This window comes from Aquarana catesbeiana, linkage group LG12 (genome assembly GCF_042186555.1).
Source record: "Aquarana catesbeiana isolate 2022-GZ linkage group LG12, ASM4218655v1, whole genome shotgun sequence".
Taxonomy (NCBI): domain Eukaryota; kingdom Metazoa; phylum Chordata; class Amphibia; order Anura; family Ranidae; genus Aquarana; species Aquarana catesbeiana.
Window position 1 is genome coordinate 14,783,236 of NC_133335.1, and position 26,023 is coordinate 14,809,258.

The 26,023-nt window shown below is 46.1% G+C and overlaps 1 protein-coding gene across 1 annotated transcript; it reads left to right on the forward strand.

The window, feature by feature from the left end:
• The first annotated feature begins 812 nt into the window (after positions 1–812).
• ZFP64 (ZFP64 zinc finger protein) lies at positions 813–24,280 on the forward strand. The gene is made up of 6 exons (XM_073607250.1): positions 813–939; positions 9,583–9,816; positions 12,234–12,395; positions 12,487–12,549; positions 15,892–16,143; positions 22,638–24,280. The coding sequence occupies exons 1-6, from the start codon at positions 897–899 to the stop codon at positions 23,864–23,866; spliced, it is 1,983 nt and encodes a 660-aa protein (XP_073463351.1). The 5' UTR covers positions 813–896; the 3' UTR covers positions 23,867–24,280.
• Positions 24,281–26,023: the final 1,743 nt, after the last annotated feature.

Below are 26,023 nucleotides of genomic sequence, written 5' to 3' on the forward strand. Positions count from 1 at the left end.
GAGGTGATGAGTATAGGTGATGAGTATACATTGTACAGGATGAGGATGGTGATGAGTATAGATGATGAGGATGGTGATGAGTATAGGTGATGAGTATACATTGTACAGGATGAGGATGGTGATGAGTATAGATGATGGTGGTGGTGATGAGTATAGGTGATGAGTATACATTGTACAGGATGAGGATGGTGATGAGTATAGATGATGGTGGTGGTGATGAGTATAGGTGATGAGTATACATTGTACAGGATGAGGATGGTGATGAGTATAGGTGATGAGTATACATTGTACAGGATGAGGATGGTGATGAGTATAGATGATGGTGGTGGTGATGAGTATAGGTGATGAGTATACATTGTACAGGATGAGGATGGTGATGATGAGTATAGATGATGGTGGTGGTGATGAGTATAGGTGATGAGTATACATTGTACAGGATGAGGATGGTGATGAGTATAGATGATGAGGATGGTGATGAGTATAGGTGATGAGTATACATTGTACAGGATGAGGATGGTGATGAGTATAGATGATGGTGGTGGTGATGAGTATAGGTGATGAGTATACATTGTACAGGATGAGGATGGTGATGAGTATAGGTGATGAGTATACATTGTACAGGATGAGGATGGTGATGAGTATAGGTGATGAGTATACATTGTACAGGTTGAGGATGGTGATGAGTATAGGTGATGAGTATACATTGTACATGATGAGGATGATGGAAGCTCGTGTTATTCTGTATACATGTTGCGGTGTCCTCCATGGGGGAGGCCAGGCTCTCCTCTCCTCTCATATAGCGCCCTCTAGGTAGCGGAAGTTCTCCTCTCCAGACATCCGCCGAGTCGGAGAAGAGATCAGCGGAGTGCCCGGCCGCTGATCGGGGCCCCCCGGCCATGAACCCGAGCCCGGCCGCGGAGGGGTTGCCGGCTGTACAGTGTGAGTAGAGGATCGGTGCTGGTTCCGGGGTTCGGGGGGGGGGGGTGGGGGGGATGTTGGGAACCCCGAAACCTGCAGAGCCTGAGAACCACGGAACGTGCAATAGTGATACAATGTAACAGGAGGAGGACGGCTCCCAGCGTGCACCGCGACCGGAGTGTGGAGGAGAGGAGATCTCTAGATATGTGTTATACAATGATACATTGTTCTCTCCTACACTGTATACAGGAACCCCTCCCCCTGTATACTCTACAATCATACATTGTATACAGGAACCCCTCCCCCTGTATACTCTACAATCATACACTGTACACCTGTCTGCTGGAGGGATCTCCTCACCCCTCCTCTCTATTATACTATCATACATTCTACATAGATGATACATTGTTATCTCTTACAGCGGAACTCTTCTCCCAGCTGGTGATTGTATGGATCTAGTAACCCCCCCCCCCCTTTATATTTCCACTTCTATCTCTACCAGTAAGATCTGATCAGTGTGTGGTGTGATCTGATCATCTTCTCACCTTCCCATCCCAATGTTTGCGACTTCCTATTATCAGCTCTAGAATTGGGTTGTATCCCTTGGAAGGCGGTATCATGGTCACCTTTTTATCATCTCTAGAATCTGGTTCTACCCTCTGTAAGGCGGTATCGGGGTCACCTTATTATCATCTCTAGAATCGGGTTGTATCCCTTGGAAGTGGTATCGGGGTCACCTTATTATCATCTCTAGAATCTGGTTCTATCCTCTGGAAGGTGGTATCGGGGATCACCTTATTATCATCTCTAGAATTGGGTTGTATCCTCTGGAAGGTGTATCGGGGGTCACCTTATTGTCATCACTAGAATCGGGTTCTATCCTCTGGAAGGTGGTATTGGGGTTACCTTATTATCATCTCTAGAATCGTGTTGTACCCCTTGGAAGGCAGGTATCGGGGGTCACCTTATTATCATCTCTAGAATCAGGTTGTATCCCTTGGAAGGCGGTATCATGGTCACCTTATTATCATCTCTAGAATCGGGTTCTATCCTCTGGAAGGTGGTATTGGGGTCCACCTTATTATCATCTCTAGAATTGGGTTGTATCCTTGGAAGGCGGTATCATGGTCACCTTATTATCATCTCTAGAATCGGGTTCTATCCTCTGGAAGGTGGTATTGGGGTCACCTTATTATCATCTCTAGAATCAGGTTGTATCCCTTGGAAGGCGGTATCATGGTCACCTTATTATCATCTCTAGAATCGGGTTCTATCCTCTGGAAGGTGGTATTGGGGTCACCTTATTATCATCTCTAGAATTGGGTTGTATCCTTGGAAGGCGGTATCGGGGTCACCTTATTATCATCTCTAGAATTGGGTTGTATCCCTTGGAAGGTGGTATCGGGGTCACCTTATTATCATCTCTAGAATCTGGTTCTATCCTCTGGAAGGTGGTATCGGGGTCACCTTATTATCATCTCTAGAATTGGGTTGTATCCTCTGGAAGACGGTGTCGGGGTCACCTTATTATCATCACTAGAATCGGGTTCTATCCTCTGGAAGGTGGTATTGGGGTCACCTTATTATCATCTCTAGAATCGGGTTGTACCCCTTGGAAGGCGGTATCGGGGTCACCTTATTATCATCTCTAGAATCAGGTTGTATCCCTTGGAAGGCGGTATCATGGTCACCTTATTATCATCTCTAGAATCGGGTTCTATCCTCTGGAAGGTGGTATTGGGGTCACCTTATTAGAATCAGGTTGTACCCCTTGGAAGGCGGTATTGGGGTCACCTTATTATCATCTCTAGAATCGGGTTCTATCCTCTGGAAGGTGGTATCGGGGTCACCTTATTATCATCTCTAGAATTGGGTTGTATCCCTTGGAAGGGGGTATCGGGGTCACCTTATTATCATCTCTAGAATTGGGTTGTATCCCTTGGAAGGCAGTATCGTGGTCACCCTATTATCATCTCTAGAATCGGTTTGTATCCCTTGGAAGGCGGTATCGGGGTCACATTATTATCTCTAGAATCTGGTTGTATCCTCTAGAAGGCGGTATCGGGGTCACCTTATTATCATCTCTAGAATCGGGTTGTATCCTCCGGGGGGGGGGGGGGGGGGTGACTTTGTATTCAGGATCTGCTTATACTCTCTTCCCCTTGATTCTGTTCTGTAGTAAAGTGTTTGTGTTGCACCGAACAGCCAATCAGGTTCCAGCTCTTCTGGAGTTCAGGTCAGAAATAAAGCGTGTAATTGTACTAATATGAGAAATCTTGCGTTGGTGGTAAGAATCACATTGCCCGTCTGTCCCCGTCACCTTCTACCCTTTAGTACATACAGAAAGTATTACAGTATAATAATAAAGGGGTTAAAGTGTATTTATATATATATATAGAAATTTTTGGTTTTGGATAAAGTAAGTAGGTAAAATGGCTGTTAGGTTACTTTTTTGCTTGGAGGAATTCTTCCAAAGTGAGGGAAATCCCTGACAACTGTTCCAAGGATAGGCGTCCCCCATTGGAAGGTTCCTTCTTGTTTTGAGCACAACTAAAACTTTGGATTTCCCCTTTCTCAGTGACCATCATTACAAACAGAGGGGTGCACTTCTCCAGCGGGGACACCCCTCTAAGGCCCCTCTCACAGGACATTGCGATTGGGTCCGCTTGTCAGTTTTAATAAGGTGGACCCGATCTGGACCTCCATTGTTCTCTATGGAGTGGTGGGTTTACACACGCCTACATTCATATCGATCCGGCAAAAACAGACGGATGGGGACCAATTCCACTTCCGTCTAGGGCAGTGATGGTGAACCTTGGCACTCCAGATGTTTTGGAACTACATTTCCCATGATGCTCAACTACACTGCAGAGTGCATGAGCATCATGTGAAATGTAGTTCCAAAACATCTGGAAGGTTCGCCAAGGTTCGCCATCACTGGTCTAGTGGATCAGATCGGATGGCAGTCGGGTATAAACGGACAGGTGGTCTGCTAAGATCAGACCACCCATAAAGGAGAGCAGTCTGTGTTCACTGTGCATGACCGGACCGGACATGGACCTCTCATTCGCCTGCTTAGTTAGTGGTGATCAGTGGAGAGATCCTCTGCTGAGCCACTGTCTGCCCCGTGTGAAAGGAGACTGGTTCTGCAGAGAGATGCACTTCTCTTTGTCTTGTATGGAATGAGAATCTCAGAAGTCTGCTTTCATTCCCAGTACTGTGTGAGTTGGTCGTGGTCCTCTTAAGATGGGACACGCTCAGCCCCCTCGGGATACAGACCTGTGCTGGGAGCACTGTGCAGTCTGTGGATCGGGATGCAGACCTGTGCTGGGAGCACTGTGCAGTCTGGGGATCGGGATACAGACCTGTGCTGGGAGCACTGTGCAGTCTGGGGATCGGGATACAGACCTGTGCTAGGAGCACTGTGCAGTCTGTGGATCGGGATGCAGACCTGTGCTGGGAGCACTGTGCAGTCTGTGGATCGGGATACAGACTTTTGCTGGGAGCACTGTGCAGTCTGTGGATCGGGATACAGACCGGTGCTGGGAGCACTGTGCAGTCTGTGGATCAGGATACAGACTTGTACTGGAAGCACTGTGCAGTCTGTGGATCGGGATACAGACCTGTGCTGGGAGCACTGTGCAGTCTATAGATCGGGATACAGACTTTTGCTGGGAGCACTGTGCAGTCTGTGGATCGGGATACAGACTTGTGCTGGGAGCACTGGGCAGTCTATGGATCGGGATACAGACCTGTGCTGGGAGCACTGTGGATCAGGATACAGACCTGAGCTGGGAGCACTGTGCAGTCTGGGGATCGGGATACAGACCTGTGCTGGGAGCACTGTGCAGTCTGGGGATCGGGATACAGACCTGTGCTGGGAGCACTGTGCAGTCTGTGGATCGGGATACAGACCTGAGCTGGGAGCACTGTGCAGTCTGGGGATCGGGATACAGACCTGTGCAGGAAGCACTGTACAGTCTGTGGATCGGGATACAGACCTGTGCTGGGAGCACTGTGCAGTCTGTGGATCGGGATACAGACCTGTGCTGGGAGCACTGTGCAGTCTGTGGATCGGGATACAGACTTGTGCTGGGAGCACTGCGCAGTCTGTGGATCGGGATACAGACTTGTGCTGGGAGCACTGTGCAGGCTGTGGATCGGGATACAGACCTGTGCTGGGAGCACTGTGCAGTCTGTGGATCGGGATACAGACCTGTGCTGGGAGCACTGTGCAGTCTGTGGATCGGGATACAGACTTGTGCTGGGAGCACTGTGCAGGCTGTGGATCGGGATACAGACCTGTGCTGGGAGCACTGTGCAGGCTGTGGATCGGGATACAGACCTGTGCTGGGAGCACTGTGCAGTCTGTGGATCGGGATACAGACCTGTGCTGGGAGCACTGTGCAGTCTGTGGATCGGGATACACACCTGTGCTGGGAGCACTGTGCAGTCTGTGGATCGGGATACAGACCTGTGCTGAGAGCACTGTGCAGGCTGTGGATCGGGATACAGACCTGTGCTGGGAGCACTGTGCAGGCTGTGGATCGGGATACAGACCTGTGCTGGGAGCACTGTGCAGTCTGTGGATCGGGATACACACCTGTGCTGGGAGCACTGTGCAGTCTGTGGATCGGGATACAGACTTGTGCTGGGAGCACTGTGCAGGCTGTGGATCGGGATACAGACCTGTGCTGGGAGCACTGTGCAGGCTGTGGATCGGGATACAGACCTGTGCTGGGAGCACTGTGCAGTCTGTGGATCGGGATACAGACCTGTGCTGGGAGCACTGTGCAGTCTGTGGATCGGGATACACACCTGTGCTGGGAGCACTGTGCAGTCTGTGGATCGGGATACACACCTGTGCTGGGAGCACTGTGCAGGATGCCATGACTGACCTACTTCTGGAAATACTCGTTGCGTAGCTGCCTTCCCTCCCCGGCTTTTGGAGTCACTGACCTGGAACAAGTCTGCAGATCAGAGTTTTCATTTCATGCTGACTCTACAGGCTGACTTTTTTAGGTCAGTAACGTAGCCAGAAATAGCCAGTCGGTTAGCATTTTCAGAAGGTGATCAGCAATTGCAGCCTTTAACGGGTCTTCAAAATGCGGTCTTGTTACGTCAGGTGATAGATGGGGGAGGGAGGCTGTGTCAGGCAGGTGTCTCTTCCTAGATCTCCTTTCATCTCCATTTTTCTACATGATGGGTGGGGGAGATTTACTAAAACTGGAGCACTCAGAATCTGGAGCAGCTCTGCATGGTAACCAATCGGCTTCTAACTTCAGCTTGTTTAACCACTTCAGCCCCGGAAGAATTTGCCCCCTTCCTGACCAGACCATTTGTTGCGATATGGCACTGCGCCGCTTTAACTGACAATTGCGCGGTTGTGCGAAGTTGTACCCAAACAAAATTGATGTCCTTTATCTTTTCCTACAAATAGAGATTTCTTTTTACTTTTCATCACCTCTGCGATTTTATGAACAACAGATGTGTCTCCTCACCACTGACAGAACGGAGATCATTTACATTGACGGACCTCCGTTCTGTGTCTCTCATGAGCGATCGCGGGTGCCCGGCGAACATTGTGGTCGTGCCGCGGTCACGCGCGCCTTCTAGTGGTCTTTAAGCGGCCGACGTATACCTACGCCGATTTTCCCAGGCGAGCCAACCTGCCGCAGTATAACTGGTCGTCTAGTGGTTAATTAAGCTTTGACAATGAGGGCCGGTTCACACTAGTCCGACATGCACTCCGACTTCCAGAGCACAAGTCGCGTGACATGTCATAAATCAATGCTTCTCTATAAGATCCATCTTAAAGTGGTTGTAAACCTCTCATTGTCACTTGTACCTATAGGTAAGCCTATAATAAGACTTACCTATAGGTACTGTAAATATCTCCTTAACCTGCACCGTTTAGGAGATATTTACCTTGTAGTGCGCCGATGATGTCATCAGCGCATGCGCTGTGAAGAAATGACCCTCCCTGCCGTTTCTTCACTAGCAAGTGCCGTGACTGACGGCTCCCGTGCGCATGAATGACATCGCGTGACTCCGGATAGTCACAGAGCTGGAGTCCGCGGCCCCGGAAGGAAGAGGGGTGAAGATGAATGCGGGGGACGGAGCGGGCTTCGTTTGCAGGTAAGTGCCACATATCGCATACTAGCCCATTATGCTTTTACTTTGCAGGGGGGAAAAAAGAGGAAGTAAAGCCCATCAGGGTTTACTTCCTCTTTAAATGGCCCGACTTGTGTCGGTCCGACTTTGAAAATGCTTCCTGCACTACTTTTGGTCCAACTTGGGAACGATTTCAACCCATTGATTTGAACGTAAGTCGCATCCAAGTCGGATAATCATCTTAACTGATTTTACTTGTGGCAAGGAACTTGTGCTCTGAGGATCTTGAGGGGGAACTCCACATGTAAAAAACGGCGTGGTGTCCCCCCCCCCCCAAATCCATAACAGACCCTTATCTGAGCACACAGCTGGGGAGGGTAGGATCTGGGGGCCTTGTTAAAGGGGGGCTTCCAGATTCCGATAAGCCTGCTGCCTGCAGAACCCCACAACCACCGCCCAGGGTTGCCTGGAAGAGGCCCTTGTCCCCATCAAAATGGTGACAAGGTGCTTTGGGGTGGGGGGGAGCCCTCCTGCCCCAAAGAAGCCTCCCTCACATGTTGAGGGCATGTGGCCTAGTACGGTCCAGGAGAAGGGTGGGGGTGTTGCCCCCCCCCCCCCTGCCTCCCCTTTTCCTGACCTACTCGGATAACAGTCTGGTATGGATTTTGGCATGGGGTTCCCTATTGAACCTATGGGGTTCCCCTGGACACAGGACAACAGTACAGTTGGTTTTAGAGCACACTGGTTTTACACTTTGTATACACACAGTGATCTCTAGATATGGGATGAGTATACTTCTCAGTGAGAAAAGCAAACTCAGGCGTGTGGATTTCCAGTCTGCCTTTCCCAAATGACACCCTAAAGAAATGTCCCCCCACGCCAGCCTCCCTTAAAGTTACGTGAGACCGATTTCGACCCAGCAATGTGCACAAGAGCAGAGGCTGTCTCGGCACTCTCCCTCCTTACTGGCTCAGGCACAGCAACGGGAGACATTGGCTCCTGCTGCTGTCAATCGCAGCCAGTAAGAAATCAGTGGGGGGGGGGCACCAGAGCGAGCATGCACAGGTGCCCCCATAGCAAATTGCTTGCTATGGGGGCACTCAGTGAGGGGGGGGGGGGGGAGCACCGGCAGGGGACTTGAGAAGAGGAGGATCAGGGCTGCTCTGTGCAAAACCATTACAGAGTAGGTAGTATGATATTTAAAAAATATAAAAATTGAGCCTTTACAATCCCTGTAAATCAGAAATTGACTCCCAAAAAAGGTCAGTTCTGTTTACCCCCACCCCCACACCACCACCCCTTTTTTTTTTTTTTTGTATTTCTTTTTTGTTTAAACCTCCCCAGGCCAGAATGGCGTGTCCCTGGTCCTGCAGCTTTTGGAGATACTTCCATCACATCTCCCAAGAGGTCGCAGGATTGGGCACACAGAGCTGCTAGAGGGAGGACCGCTGGAAGGGGCAGCCTGCCGAAAGAGAACCAAGATGGCGGCATGGGATCCTAGATATGTCACCTGAACAGTGAATTGCAACAGGACAAAGCTGGATTTGCTGTGCAGGTGAGTATGTGTTTTGAGGAGAACACAGTAATACATTCCTTTTGCTACCACGTGCTTCATGTAAAGTCCCCCCCTTGCTCCCCTCCGTTCCCTTCCCCTTGAACTCAATAGGAATGGAAACGCATGACCTCACCAGGCCATGGCTTCATTTAAAGTCCCCTAGGACGGAAATACATGACCTTACCAGTCCATGGCTTCATTTAAAGTCCCCTAGGATGGAAATACATGACCTTACCAGTCCATGGCTTCATTTAAAGTCCCCTAGGACGGAAATACATGACCTTACCAGTCCATGGTTTCATTTAAAGTCCCCTAGGATGGGAATACATGACCTTACCAGTCCATGGTTTCATTTAAAGTCCCCTAGGATGGAAATACATGACCTTACCAGTCCATGGTTTCATTTAAAGTCCCCTAGGATGGGAATACATGACCTTACCAGTCCATGGTTTCATTTAAAGTCCCCTAGGATGGGAATACATGACCTTACCAGTCCATGGTTTCATTTAAAGTCCCCTAGGATGGAAATACATGACCTTGCCAGTCCATGGTTTTGTTAAAAGTCCAAAACCAATCTCCACCACTTTATCACAGTATAACAGGTATGAGGTTTAAAAAGAAAAACCCATGGGGGGGAGTTAAGTACCACTTTAAAGAGGAAATAAACCTGTTTTGGAAAACATTTACATTGGTGGTTTTATTTCCACTTAAACTGATCACTCCAAAAGTCAAATGTACCGTCTACATGCATATGTGTGATCTGGTACAGAGCACAGGTCTATGGGCAGGCAATATTTCCATCTCGCTCTTCCTATGCTTCTCAGTGTACTTGTGCGGGGTCCAAACATACAGACTAATGGCCGACCAGAGTGTCACGCTAGGTATGGAGCTTCCATAACTCTCTACGGTACATGGCATGAAGGCTGAATAGAATCTTCTGGTTGGGTGTATATAGACATGTCACTCTATGACCGCTCTCTTTCCTGCTCTTTCAGTTTCAGGTACTGCTACAGTCCTGGTGGAGATCACAGCGGACATTCACATCTGCGGGCTCTGCAAGACTCAGTTCAATAACTTGGATGCTTTCGTGGCCCACAAGCAGACTGGGTGCCAGCTCACCAATGCCGCCACCGGAGCCACCAGTACCGTCCAGTTTGTGTCGGGAGAAGCGGTGACACCGTCGCAGTCTGTGGCTCGTACCATCACTTCTGAGACTCAGACCATCACTGGTATGCACAGCTACCATTTCTCTACCATGAATGGCAATGCTGGGCCTGTTATCTGGTCATTATTATACAATGCAGTCCAAAAACCGAGGTTCTCCACAGGGATATCCTACCCAACAGAGTCCTGTAACAAATGTTCTATAAAGGAACAAAAGAGGGACCTCCAACCCTTAGTGAATGTTACAGAAGATAGGAGGATCCCATACTGATTTGGTCTACAAAGTGTATCAACATGGAGAGTTCCCCACCTCTCTGTGTCTTCTATTAATCTGCTGGGGGGACACTTGCCCTGTGGTTGTTTGAGGTGTTGGTGGATTGAAGGTAGACCATAAAAATTAAATAGTTCTCATACAAATTGATGGTGCAGTCTCTGAATGAAGAGGTGGGGCACCAACTACTACACTAATTTGAGGTTTCCACTGCCATCACTCAGGTATGCAATATGCATACTTACATTAGTCCAAGCTCGACCAGCTATGTAACTATACAGCTGTGGCCAAAAGTTTTGAGAACGACACAAATCTTAATACTCACAAAGTCTGTTGCTTCACCCTGGGTTCACATATGTCCGACAAAGTTAATGACACCCCCCCCCCCCCCAGTTTAGTTCACAGATCGCAGTGCAAACTGCGAACTTGCGCGCACAGGAATCGGATCGCATAGGTGAGAACACCCATGCGATCCGATTCTAGTGCAGGGGAAAAACAAGTCCCTGCCCTATTTTCTGTGCAAATCCAACTGTATGGCTGAACTGACTCTGATAAGTTTTTATTGCTATCAAGGTCCCCATTGGAGTGATTGACCTCTCTATTTGTACTGGTGGGACCATTTGTTAGTTCAGCTCTCTATCTCTCTGGATCTTATGGTCATTTGCCGATGTGGTATTCACAGAAGATTGCCTTTGCTCATGAAAGCATAAACCCAAAAACCAAATAATATCTTGTTGCTTACTAGTCATTAGATGTGATGGCTGCATTGGCTTCTTTTTTTTTTTAGGAATTTTCCCTTAATTTTCACCTGGTGATCTGGGCCGTAACACACATCTGTCCTACAATGTCTTCAATCTGGAGCAATAGAGACATCCTTACGGTGGCAGCCGGTGCTCCAATATTTTGGTGGGGGTGGGGGGCGGCAGACAAACCTGTCCCCCTCACTCGCACTACCGCACCCGCCTGCTCCACCACCCCACCCCCGCCGTGGGAGACACATGGGTAGGCGGCGATAAGTGGCCTTACCTTTAGGCTGCTCCTCGCTCCAGTCACTGCCGGCTGACATGTTTCGAAGGATGACCTACTTCCCCAGAGCCCTGCAGTGTTGCATCCTTCAGCTTTATATATATATATATATATATATATATATATATATATATATATATATATATATATATATATATATATATATATATATATATATATATGTATATGTGTGTATGTGTGTGTGTATATATATATATATGTATGTGTATATATACATGCACCATACACCCAAAAGAGGCACCTCCCACCGGGATCCAATGACCCCGTCCATATTGGTGGGTGGCTCACATACGAAGGGGAATGATCACCGATAAATAGTAATAAAAATTTCCTATGTGTACAATTAATTGAAAAATAGAACATTGAAAAAAAAATCTATTATTAAAAATGAGTTAATAAAAAATTGATAGATTGCAGAATGGAGTATCTATGGATTAGTCCTTGTTGATATTGTTTGATATTGACTGCACCAAACAGTATGTGGAACAGGGAACTGTCTGTTTACATTGACAGATCCACGTTTTGGCTCTCTGAGGAGCGATCGCGGGTCGCCGGCAGACATCGCGGCTGCTGGGCACGCGCATTGGCTCCGGCGTCGTGGCACGTGCCTCCTATCGCTCTTAAAGCGGCCGACGTACACCTACGGCGATTCGCGCAGGGGAGCCAACCTGCCGCAGTATAATGACGGAGGCTGGTCGGCAAGCAGTTAAAGTGCAATTGGTGAATTATACTCACGAAACATTTAAAAAAAGAAAATCTATAGTGATAAGCAAGTGCACAGTTTTCATCGAAAGAATTGATTGGTGTATAGATCAATCACATCCTCTTGTAAAATCGATGCCAGTGCTCTAAAAGTGACAGTGCAGTGCTATTCCACTTCAGTTTACTCCATGTGCGCTGGGCCCCAACCCCAATGGGTCCAGACTCACCAAATGTAGTTGACCTCTTATGGCTTATGCCATACTTTACTTGTTTGTAGAAAATGTAGTCAGTCTGAAAATAATCAAATTCATACAATCCGCACATCTAAGGACCGGTAACTGCAACATTATAATATTTTTTTTTCTTGGGTTTACTTATCCTTTCATTCTTGTCATCGTAAAGGTAAATTTAAATTGTTGATTGTACTGTGCATTACCTATGGCACCTTCTTCTTCTGTCCAGTCTCTGCTCCGGAATTTGTTTTTGAACATGGCTATCAAACCTTTCTGCCTAGTGACAGCTCGGTGACGCCGGCTACTGGTGGGGCCACCATCACTACAAAAAGCCGATCCAAAAAATTATCTGCTGCCTCCCCTCAGAAGAAGCAGAGCTGCACCTATACAGGTGAGAGGAAGCAGAACTACCTTGGCTGGTAATAAACAGTTATGTTTTTAGTGAGTGTGTAGTAAGATCATTGTTTGTTTTTTGCCTATAGGATGTCAGTTCAAGACTGCTTATGGCATGAAAGACATGGAACGTCACATGAGGACCCACACAGGTAACTCTGGCTTCTGCTCATCAGTACTCAACCAATGACCAAACTGCTAATACTCTTAGACCCCCTTTCACACTGAGGCGCTTTTCAGACACTTTCACGCAAAAAAAAAAAAAAGTGCAAGAAAAGCTCCTGAAAACTGCTTCCCATTAAAATCGATGGATGTCCTTTAGAGCACTTAAAAAAAGTGCCTCAAAAACACCCCTCTCCATTTAAATGAATGGGAAGCGCTTCAAAAGTGTTTGAAAAGCTCTTCAAAAGGGGCACAAAATGGTTCTTTTGAGTCACATGACCTTAAAATAAAAAAACAACAACACAGCTAACGCCTCAAAATCGATTGAAAAATGTTGCAAAAGCTCCCAACGTTTTATGGGAAGGTGTACACAGCAGGTGGAGGGAGAGCTCATAAATAGTCTGAGGACCGTGCAGCAAGTGCAGTGTTCCTGGGTCCAGTCCTGCAGGAGGAGACCCGTGTAAGGGGGCTCTGCCCTTCTGGTGAAGGGTCCTAGAGAAAGACATTGAGGTCCCAACCAGGCTTAGCTAGGGTGCACTATTTGCAGATCTGTGTCCGGGGATCCAGTTGGGTCTAGAGAAGCTCACTGGAGAAAGCCAGGAGGAAGTTGTGGAGGGTGGGGGGAGTGCAGCTGTCTACATCTCCCTCACTAGGAAGATCCTGGTGCAGATCGGCAGGAGGCAACCTATGATCCTGTGGCCATGTGAGTAGATGACCCCAGTGCTGAAGAGTTTTTTGTTTTTTGGGCGTTTTTTTCAGGCGTTTGTATGGGTGTTTGTGAGTGATTTTGTATAGCATAGTATAAAGCATTTTTGAGCGTTGGCGTTTTTTTATTAGCCAAAGAGAATAATATAATTTGTTTTCATCATTTGTTACTATGTTTCTCAGCTTTTTCATCCACTTTTATTTATTATTCATTTTTCAACTTTTTTTTTGTTAAGGTTAGGGTTTAATTTATTTATTTTGTTAGGTTATGGATTAGGATTAGGAGTTAATATTAGTGTTAGAGGTTATTAGGGGCTGGGGTTATTTTATTTATTTGTATTATTATTTAATTATTGCATTTGAGCAGAAAAAACGTTCAGGAACGTGCGACAAAACGCGCTTTAAAAACTCCAAAACATGCAAATCGAGCATTTCCATGGAGCAAAAAATGCTTCAAAAACACACAAATCTGCCTGATTCAAGCTACAAAAAAGCTCCAGAACTTTTCTGAGCTTCAGGTGACTTGTAGTGGAGATGTGAACCGTCTCCATAGAGAATTTTTTTTTTTTTTTCTCCAGCGTTTTGGAGCTTCAAGCTACAAAAAGTTGAGGTGTGAATGGGGCCCGAGTGACTGTTTGTGGCTTTTAATTCTTGAAGGAACACAGGTCACCAACATCATTGAGATCCTATGGGATATTCAGCAGTTTGTGCAGTGAAGCCAGAAACTGGGGAGTCCTCAAGTTATCCAGTTCTACAGTTTTCAGGGTATCCCATGCTCTCCCCATCCCAGTTCATTGTTTCCCAATAAAAACCCTAAAATTAACCCCTAGACTGTTTTCTGAACCATTGGAAGAATGTGGAAAATGCTGTGTGTACTCTACAGTGCCTTAAAAAAGTATTCACACCCCTTGAAATTCTCCACATTTTGTCATGTTACAACCAAAAACGTAAATGTATTTTATTGGGATTTTATGTGATAGACCAACACAAAGTGGCTCATAATTGTGAAGTGGAAGGAAAATGATAAATGGTCTTAATTCATTTTTCCAAATAAATATGTGCATTTGTATTCAGCCCCCTTTACTCTGATACCCGTAACTAAAATCTAGAGGAACCAATTGCCTTCAGAAATCACCTAATTGGTAAATAGAGTCCATCTGTGTGTAAGTTAATCTCAGTATAAAAACAGCTGTTCTGTAAAGCCCTCAGAGGTTTGTTAGAGAACCTTGGTGAACAAACGGCATCATGAAGGCCAAGGAACACACCAGACAGGTCAGGGATAAAGTTGTGGAGAACTATAAAGCAGGGTTAGGTTATTAAAAAATATCCCAAGCTTTGAACATCTCACGGAGCTCTGTTCAATCCATCATTGGAAAATGGAAAGAGTATGGCACAACTGCAAACCTACCAAGACATGGCCGTCCACCTAAACTGACCGGCCGGGCAAGGAGAACATTCATCAGAGAAGCAGCCAAGAGGCCCATGGTAACTCTGGAGGAGCTGCAGAGATCCACAGCTCAGGTGGGAGAATCTGTCCACAGGACAACCATTAGTCGTGTTCTCCACAAATCTGACCTTTATAGAAGAGTGACAAGAAGAAAGACATTGGTGAAAGAAAGTCATAAGAAGTCCTGTTTGCAGTTGGCGAGAAGCCATGTGGGGGACACAGCAAACATGTTGAAGAAGGTGCTCTGGTCAGATGAGACCAAAATTGAACTTTTTGGCCTATAAGCAAAACACTATGTGTGGCGGAAAACTAACACTGCACATCACCCTGAACACACCATCCCCACCGTGAAACATGGTGGTGGCAGCATCATGTGGTGGGGATGCTTTTCTTCAGCAGGGACAAGGAAGCTGGTCAGAGTTGATGGGAAGATGGATGGAGACAAATACAGGACAATCTTAGAAGAAAACCTGTTAGAGTCTGCAAAAGACTTGAGACTGGGGTGGAGGTTCACCTTCCAGTAGGACAACGACCCTCAACATACAGCCAGAGCTACAATGGAATGGTTTAGATCAAAGCATATTCATGTGTTAGAATGGACCAGTCACAGTCCAGACCTAAATCACATTGAGAATCTGTGGCAAGACTTGAAAATTGCTGTTCACAGACGTTCTCCATCCGATCTGACAGAGCTTGAGATATTTTGAAAAGAAGAATGGGCAAAAATGTCCCTCTCTAGATGTGCAAAGCTGGTAGAGACATCCCCAAAAAGACTTGCAGCTGTAATTGCAGCAAAAGGCGGTTCTACAAAGTATTGACTCCGGGGGGCGCCATACAAATGTACCCCCCACACTTTTCACATATTTATATTTAAAACACATTTATGATTTTCCTTCTACTTCACAATTATGTGCCACTTTGTGTCACATAAAATCCCAATAAAATACATTTACGTTTTTGGTTGTAACGTGACAAAATGTGGAAAATTTCAAGGGGTGTGAATACTTTTTCAAGGCAGTGTAGGATGGAAAGCACCATCTCATTGGCTCATTTACAGCGTGCCTGAAGGAAGAACTGTCTGCGTTGCCCAGTAAGGTTTACCCCTCCATAGCTGGGATGAAAGGAAGGATATCGTTCTTTTCTGGTGACGGTGCGGATCTTCTCCTCCTCTCTCTCTTAGGTGACAAGCCACACAGGTGTGACACGTGTGGAAAGTGTTTCAGCCGGAAGGACAAGCTGAAGACGCACATCCGCTCACATACGGGGGAGAAGCCGTACAAGTGCAAAGAGTGCGACTACAGCGCGGCGGACAGCAGCAGCCTCTGCAAACACATGCGCATTCACACAGACGAGCGCCCCTTCAAATGCCAGATCTGCCCGTATGCCAGCCGCAACTCCAGTCAGCTGACCGTTCATCTCCGTTCACACACAGGTGAGCTCGTCCCTCGACCCCCTGAGATTGACCCCAAGGGAGCGGACCCCCGCAGCCCCCTCATCCCCCCCCCCCCCAAACGCCAAGAGAAAACTGTAAGAAATACTCTCCCTACACCATGGCATCTTTGGGTGGTGTCACTGGGCTTCACCATAAACCCAGAGGTGGTTTAAAAGTGCGTTTTTTTTTTTTTTTTTACTGAGCTTAGGTGCGAGGTCACACGCTCCAAGGTGAGCGCATACCCCAAAGGGGGGAAGCACAAGAGCGGACACGAGCACTTTACTGTTATATCATCTGCAATGGGCACCAGAAGAATGGAGTAGTTATGAATGGACTTGATGTTGCGATTCTGTGGACACAGATTAATGCATGAATTAGTTTGACACGAGCGCTTTAACCGCTTGCGGACCAGCCGCCGCAGTTTTACCGCGGCAGGTTGGCTCCGCTGCGCGAAATCGCGTAACTGTACGTGATCTCGCGAGGTCCGGATAGCAGGCGCGTGCCCGCCCGCCGTGAGCTCCGTGAGTCCGACGGCGGGTCCCGCGGATTCGAGAGGAAGAACGGGGAAACGCTGATGTAAACAAGCATTTCCCCGTTCTGCCTAGTGACACTGATCACAGCTCCCTGTAATCGGGAGCAGTGATCAGTGTCGTGTCACACATAGCCCCTCCACAGTTAGAATCACTCCCTAGGACACACTTAACCCCTGCAGCGCCCCCTTCCTGGTTAACCCCTTCACTGCCAGTCACATTTAAACAGTATTCAGTGCATTTTTAATCGCACTGATCGCTGTATAAATGTGAACGGTCCCAAAATCGCGCCAAAATCAAATACCACCAAAAGAAAGCTCTATTTGTGGGGGACAAAAGGACGTCAATTTTGTTTGGGAGCAACGTCACACGACCACGCAATTGTCAGTTAAAGCGACACCGTGCCGAATCGCAAAAATAGTGCTCTGGTCAGGAAGGGGGCAAATCCTTCCGGGGCTGAAGTGGTTAAACACGGTTCACTTTATTTCCATATTGATTTTTGTACATTGATGCACTTTTATAGAGATTTATGTAAATTACAAGTTGTCACTGCAATTATCGCAAATATCGCACAGGGTTGCATATTTCTCTATTGCATATGAATGCAACATGTGTATATAGAGGTGTGTATGCTACACGGGTTGTCCTTGGGAATATCGCATAGGATTGCAATTTTTAATTGTTTATGATCGCAACTTGTAATCGCATAAGATTGCATTTTTATGTTCACAATTTTTTTTTTTTTTTTTTTACATAGGAATGGAATATCTCACCACCACCATTTAACTGCAGTCAGTCATATTAGGCCTAAAGCAGTGTAAGGGGGCCCAAAATTACTGATGGCTGCCCTGGGAGAGGAAGGGGGGGGGGTAGGGTGAAGGTAAAAAGAAAACAAAAAAACTTCAGCCCCTACAACTACTTTTAAATCACAACATGGCTTTGTGTGGCAATTGAATATTCTATATTAATTTTTTTTTTTCCGTAAAAGTGGAATTGCCCTTTAAGTCACATCAGGATGTAGGATTGGTCCATACTTGTTGCAGGGCCTGCAAACACGACATTTCGATGGATCAGATTTTAACGAGCGGCTCTGATTTTTTTTTTTTTTTTTTTTCCCTAGCAGAGTGGAGGGAATCGCATTTTTATTTTTATTTTCTTGTTCATATTTTTTTTTCCTTTAGGCAGAAAAGAGTTAAATAACTTCAAGGAAACCGTTTAAGATTGCAGAAATTAATAAATCATCTCGCTTTTCTTGTTTAGGGAAAAAAAAAAAAAAAGATACAAAGTGTAAAAACATATATATGGATATCAGGCTGGTGATCTGAGCGGGATAATCATCTAAATGCATAGTAATGTGCTTTCTGATCTGCATAATAATAAAGCTTTTAGTGCGATTAAGTGTGAAATTTCAGCTGAACGTTCCCAAATATTGCGCAGTTGTTTACAAAGCTGAAAAAAAAAAAAAAAAAATTTCTTTATGATGAGAATAAATTTGAAGTAAAAACCGCTTTTGCTACAAATTGGTCTCATGCTGATATTTTAATTAAAAATCCACTTTTAATGTACAGAGAACAAAGTGCGATTTTGAAAGCTCGCATCAGTTCCGTGGCGGCGGAATGTTCCGGGAGGTTAAAAGTTTATACGGCAGACGATGAGAAATCGGCCGGGAGGAATGGCTAGGCGATGGCAGGTTTGCAGTGACCCCCCCCCCCCCCCTCCCCATTATGATGTAAAGCTGACCCCCCCAGGCCAGTAGAAAAGACACTAGATAACGCAGCTCTGTATCAAAATCTTTATTTTTATATCGCTACATTTTTGTTTTTATTTTTTTAATACTAGCAGTGTACCTGAATGTGACCCCCAGTATCCGCCTCTTGCAGTTCCTTTACAGCAGAGCACAGACTGGGAGAGGAAAAGCTGCACAACCAGCACCTGACAGTCAGCTGTGCTAACCAGGAAAAGCTGATAGGTGGAGAGAGCAGAGTCATCAGTCTACTGCTTCTCCTTTCACTGTCCAGTCGCAAGGCTGGGGAAGGGACAAGACCTGGGGAAAAATAAGGGCTCCTGTCCTACTGGACAGGGCTGTATAAAAATTCTGGACTGGGCTGCGCTCTCCCATTGACTTCTGTGATGTCCTGCGGTTTTTGGTGTGGTTTCAGAAAGGGCGCCGAAGATGCCGGAGTTTTGGTTGCGCTTTCTGAAATGGCACCAAAACTGCCAGGCCTCAGAGAAGTCTATGGGAAAGCGGTCTTTAGCAAAAGCTAACGTTCCCGCTCGTGATTTTGTGTCGCCCATAAGGCTGCCCTATGCGTGTTTGTCACCCAAAAAGGAGCTCCTGTTTCTTTTAGGCTGGGTTCACGCTATCTTCGCATGCGGCTCCCAGCAGGGGGTCCAGGTACGTCCCCGCTCACCGTTTCGGGTTCGATTTGGCTGAATTCGGACCTGAAACGGACCAAAAGGCGCACAGGAGCCCTCTGCAAATTTGCCCCGGAGCCGCTGCGGAGATGTGACACGGGTCCATAGAAGGCTGGGCTAGCTATCAAGAACTAGACTTGTTCTCGGTCAAGCAGGCAGGGGAAAAGCGGTCGGGACTTGTAATTCACAAAGAGCTATGACGTAGCAGCCGGGAGCGCGCTCTGAGGACTGGAAGATGAGGGAGAGTAAACTAGGAAGAACATAAAATCGGTATGTAAAAACATTGAAAAAAAAAATTGGGGGAAAAAACAAATATAGATTACAGATGTAGCATGGGAAAAACGTAGTGTGAGGAATATTGGTGCTGCACACCCCAAATAAATGCAATATGGGAAAGGTTCCCCCAGGGGTTTTTTTAGCAGCAAAGTTAAAAATATCGAAGATTTATTAAAGTATAAGTTGACATGGCGTAGACACCTAGCAGTTAAAATATAAGCTCTGGTAGGGAGAAATGATAACATTCTAAATACAGAAAATGAAAACACAAGATTATATACAGCATCACATATTAGAAAGTCTGTCGTACAAAATTTCCGACGCGTTTCGACCTAAATGGTCACGGTCTTCCTCAGGGGGTGGGTTTGCAATAAAGGTTGTATGGGGGGGGGGGGATTTCTTAGCCAGAATTCCTTTAAAATCAATCAGATGATCCTATGTGTTCTTTGGCCACTCCCACTCCAAAGAGGGACACCGCTTCGCCCTGTGTGGCTTGCAAAGAGTCACAACTGGGGGACACCCTCTGTGGGTGGGAGGTCCGCACTATAGATTACAGATGTTTGTACTTCATATGCCAGAAATCTAAAAAAAAATGTACCTTTTTAGTGCCGGTTCACTAACCTCTGAAGCCGCCCCGTACATTGCGACTTCAGCTCGGCTTGCAAAATGACTTCTGTATAGAAGTCAATGCAAGCCGCTCCGAAGTCACCCCCCGAAGTAGTACAGGAACCTTTTTCTAAGTTGGAGCGACTTGAGTCGCTCCTATTAGAACGGTTCCATTGCAATGCATTGAGCGCGACTTGTCAGGTGACTAAGTCGTCTAACAGGTCGCCCCCTGTGTGAACTGGCACTTGCAACCCCTTTTAAAGAGGTTGTAAACCTCAGAAAAAAAAAAAAACAAAACCTGTAAGACCATGGTATAATGTGCTAATATGCATCGCATACTAGCTCATTATGAAATACTTACCTTAGAAGGAAGCCCTCCCAGCGGCGGGTGATGGCTGACATTTTCCCCGGAGTTTCTTCCGGGTTTTGCGGGCTCCGGCACTGTGATTGACATCACGCAATGACGTCACTCCCGCGCATGCACGCGGGAGCCGCCGTTCACAGCACGGGGGCTCGGAAGGAACGGCACACATTTCACTACCTATAGGTAAGCCTTATTATAGGCTTACCCATAGGTAAATGTCTGCAGAGGAAGTTTACTTCCTCTTTAAGGTGGAAATACTTATGATGTTCCTTGCTCCTGCAGGCCCCTTGCAGCTTTGTGACCTGTTCCCCGCAGCTGCTCTGTAAGCCGTGAACCGGCTCCAGTTGCACTCCAGCCTCCTCCGCCTACTATACGGGGATAATGTACCTGTATGGTACGTGATGATGCTGAGGCTCCCCGCCCCCCTACAGACTGGAGCTTGGGGCAGAGGAGGAGAGCGCAGGAGCAAGGAATCGGGGTAAATGAAAGAGGCCGATCTACAATCCCATAGACCTAATGACTGATTAACCCTTACAGACTGCAGGGGTAGATTTATTTTTCTGGAGTTGGCCTTTAACTATATGGGTGGAATTCAGCTTTAATAAACACTGCAATAGTGGGGCTGAAATTCTGACACCTTTCAGATAATGGCATACATGGGGGGGGGGAAGTATTTGATCCCCTGCTGATTTTGTACGTTTGCCCACTGACCAATAAATGATCAGTCTATCATTTTAATGGTGGGTTTATTTTACCAGTGAGAGACAGAATAACAACAAAAATATCCCGAAAAACGCATTTAAAAAAAGTTCTAAATTGATTTGCATTTTAATGAGTGAATTAAGTATTTGACCCCTTCGTAAAACATGACTTAGTACTTGGTGGCAAAACCCTTGTTGGCAATCACAGAGGTCAGACATTTCTTGCCACCAGGTTTGCACACATCTCAGGAGGGGTTTTGTCCCACTCCTTTTTGCAGATCCTCTCCAAGTCATTATGGTTTCGAGGCTGACGTTTGGTAACTCGAACCTTCAGCTCCCACCACATATTTTCTATGGGATTAAGGTCTGGAGATTGGCTAGGCCACTCCAGGACCTTAATGTGCTTCTTGAGCCAATCCTTGCCTTGGCTGTGTGTTTTTGGGGTCATTGTCATGCTGGAATACCCATCCACGACCTATTTTCAATGCCCTGGCTGAGGGAAGGAGGTTCTCACCCAAGATTTGATGGTACATGGCCCCGTCCCTTTGATGCAGTGAAGTTGTTCTGTCCCCTTAGCAGAAAACCCCCCAAAAGCATAATGTTTCCACCTCCATGTTTGATGGTGGGGATGGTATTCTTGGGGTCATAGGCAGCATTCCTCCTCCTCCAAACACGGCGAGTTGAGTTAATGCCAAAGAGCTCGATTTTGGTCTCATCTGACCACAACACTTTCACCCAGTTCTCCTCTGAATCATTCAGGTGTTCATTATCAAACCTCAGATGGGCCTGTACATGTGCTTTCTGGAGCAGGGGGACCTTGCGGGCACAGCAGGATTTCAGTCCTTCGCGGCGTAGTGTTACCAATTGTTTTCTTGGTGACTATGGTCCCAGCTGCCTTGAGATCATTGACAAGATTCTCCCATGTAGTTCTGGGTGGACTCCTCACCGTTCTCAAGATCATTGAAACTCCATGAGGTGAGATCTTGCATGGAGCTCCAGACCGGGGGAGATTGACAGTTATTTTTTGTTTCTTCCTTTTGCGAAAGTTGTGAAAGTGTACATAGTCAAGGCAAAGCAATGGAAGCAGGGAAAGAGAGCACACCCATGCTGGTAAATACAAAGGAGCAGCATTGCATGGGGACCATGGCCACATGATGAAATGCTGCATTATCAGTATGGGTAGTACATAGTATAGATAAACTAAGTTGGGTGGTGAGCCTAGGAATGCTATCATTATGGTAGACGAAGGGCCCTTTCACACTGGTACACTTAAAAACGTGATATGGGTTTTGCAAAAACCCATATCACGTTTTTTGACGGGTTTTTAATGGCCTGGTCATGAAGGGGGATAATAAAAACCCTTAACCTTCCCCAACTTGTCCAAAACTAAAAACTATTTTGAACTGTATGCAAGGCCATTCTCATGAAGTTTGGGATCCTCATCCTTCCTAGAATCAGGTTGTTAGAATGTTAATTATTTTTTTTCTTTATTTAGTTTTTTGCAGAGGTGAGTATGGAGTAGCTCACCAGACTATTCCACCATTGCCTTTCTGCTTGTGTATTATTTTCCTGATCCCTCTGACAATCATTCTTGTATTCCAGGTGATGCCCCTTTCCAATGCATGCTCTGTAGCTCCAAGTTCAAAATCAACTCGGACTTGAGAAGACACATGCGCGTTCACACGGGGGAGAAACCCTACCGCTGCGAGTTCTGTGACTTCTTCTGTGCCATGAAGGGAAATCTGAAGTCCCACATACGGATGAAACACAATTCAGAATGCACGTTCAAGTGTACGCAGTGTGACTTTCAGTGCAGCAGCAAGGGGGACCTGCGCCAACACTTGCGCACCCATCTGCCAGAGCTGCCAGTCAAATGCTTGGAATGCAGCTACTCCTGTGCCAACAGGGCGGCCCTCAAAGTCCACGAGCGGATCCATTCCCAGGACCGGCCGTTCAAATGCCACCTTTGCCAGTTTGACACTAAACAGCGCAGCAACCTGACCACGCACATTAAGAAAGTTCACAGCGACGAGGTGAACTGCAAGTTCGACGTTCAGAAAGCAGACGGGAACTTTCCCAGGCAGTGCGGCTCTCGGAAAAGTAACAAGGTGGACGCAAAGAAAACTTTCAGGTGTGACCTCTGTGAGGCCTCATTTGTTAGGGAAGACTCCTTACGGAGCCATAAGAGACAGCACAACGAGATCATGCTTCACAAAGCTCAAGAATTGACCATGTTGCAGCTTTCGGTCGACGAGTCTGGACAAAGTGACATGGACAAGTCCGGCAAAGATGACACCGTCGCAGCATTTATTGTAGGAAAGATGGAAGTAGGTGACGGGGTGGAACGTTCTGGGGCTTCCTTGACCAATGCAGACTCTTCTAGTGAAGAAAAAAATGGACAAGAGTCAATGACCACTGACCAGCTCCATATGTTAAGTCATGTCAATTTAATGGCCTCGCCTCAGTCTCTAGGGTCACAGGTCATTGTATGCGAGACGGTTGTCCCAAGTTCCCCGGCACAGGACAGCGAAGACTCCATACAGGAGGTGCTTATAGAAAATGGTGAGGAAAGCGACCCAGAATCCCCGGAGAACCCAACCTTCATCTCTGAGTCGGGTATGAGCTCTTCTGACCTTGATGGCCTCAATGCCTTAATCCAAGAGGAGACCACCGTAGTGATTGTGGACAGTGAAGGAGGAGATAACGCAGGGGCCTCCTCCCCTGTTTATACCACGTCACCCCAAGCCGATTCTCCAAAGCAAAGTTACACTCTTGAAGAAGGCGATGCTGGCTCCGAGCCGCTGTGCCCTGCGGACTCCATACCCGACTGACTTGTGTTATGCTGCTAATCTGCGCCGCCTTTTTTTATTTTCTATTTGCAACAGTGTTGTCCGGCAAAACTGGTCTTTGTATGTGAACAATGAGATACCTGCCCCTCTCTCCCGTTTTTTCCATTTTAGTTTTTCTGCCCCAAAACATCCTATGAAATAGAAAGGTACAGTACACATAGATGGTACAATACCCATGCAAAAGAGGTACCCACATTTACACTTGGCAATGGACGACTGTTACTCTTCCACACAACTGGGAAAAAAAAAAAGAATAAGAAGCTGAAGGCATTACTACGTCAATAGACATTTAATTAAAAAAAAATGAAGACAGAGTTTGTTTTGTAAAGTTTGCACAAATTTTTATTTTAACATAGAATGATTCTTGAGAAAAGAATAAAATACAGATGAACACTATCCTTTAGGCGTTTGGCTCCAATAATAAGCAAACTAAAAGAAGCATCAGATTAGCGCTAAAAATGGTACGAGACTTAATCCAAAGGGATTCAAGTGTAACTAGAGGAAGAATGTTTTTTTTTTTCCATTTTTGGATACAGTAAAGGAGGGTTATAACCCCTGTCAGTTTTTTTTTTTTGCCATCTGTGCTCCATTGGGGAGATTTCCCTTCACTTCCTGTCCCATAGCCAAACAGGAAGTGAGAGGAAATCCCTCCAAAGTGAGGGAATCCCATTGTGTCACCATTGGAAGATTTCCCCTGTATTACGATTCTGGTGTCAACCCAAAATTTTGGATTTTTTTTTTTTTTTTTATCTTTCACGCTCCGTGATAACAGTAAACAGGACAAATAGAGGAGGGTGAATCTCCCTAACATGGGGGCACAGACAGTAAAAAAACCTGTAGGTGTTCTAATCCATCTCCCAACTATCCAAAAGTAAAAAAAAAAACAATAAAAGGCAAACTTTTTTTTTTTAGTTATACTTTAAATTGGAAGACTTAAGCTGACCATAGATGGATCGAAATTCTACCGGTCCATACTGAACCAGCCCAATTTTTAACCATCTATGAACGTTTGAGAGAAGTCAAGCTAGTGGACTTCTCCCTAACGGGACTGTTGGAATACAGAGCATCTGGAAAGTATTCACAGCGCTTCACTTTTTCCACATTTTGTTAAGTTACAGCCTTATTCCAAAATGGATTAAATTAATTATTTTCCCCAGAATTCTACAAACTTTACCCCATAATGACAACGTGAAAGAAGTTTGTTTGAAATCTTTGCAAATTTATAAAAAAAAAAAATGAAAAAAATTCCATCTACACAAGTATCACAGGCTCCTCCCATGTACACAAGTATCACAGGCTCCTCCCATGTACACAAGTATCACAGGCTCCTCCCATGTACACAAGTATCACAGGCTCCTCCCATGTACACAAGTATCACAGGCTCCTCCCATGTACACAAGTATCAGAGGCTCCTCCCATGTACACAAGTATCACAGGCTCCTCCCATGTACATAAGTATCACAGGCTCCTCCCATGTACATAAGTATTCACAGCCTTTGCTCAATACTTTGGTGAAGCTCCTTTGGCACCAATTACAGCCTCAAGTCTTTTTGAGTATGATGCTACAAGCTTGGCACACCAATTTGTGGGCAGTTTCTCCCATTCTTCTTTGCAGGACCTCTCAAGCTCCATCAGGTTGGATGGGGACAATCCTGTCTCAGAGGTCTACAGACCATTCCTTGGACTTCATGGCTTGGTTTGTGCTCTGACATGCACTGTGGGACTTTATATAGACAGTTGTGGGCCTTTCCAAATTATGTCCAACTGAATTTACCACAGGTGGACTCCAATCATGTTGTAGAAACATCTTAAGGAAACAGAATGCACCTGAGCTCAATTCTGAGTGTCATGGCAAAGGCTGTGAATACTTATGTACATGGGAGTTTTTTGTTTTTTACTTTTAATAAATTTGCAAAGATTTCAAGCAAACTTCTTTCACATTGTCATTATGGGGGATTGTTTGTAGATTTTTGAGGAAAATAATGAATTGAATCCATTTTGGAAGGCTGTAACATAACAAAATGGGGAAAAAGTGAAGCGCTGTGAATATTTTCCGGATGCGCTCTAACTACAAATAAACTCACAAAAGCCATGAGGCTTGCAGCATAAAACATGGCGGAGACCTCAGTCACTCCATAT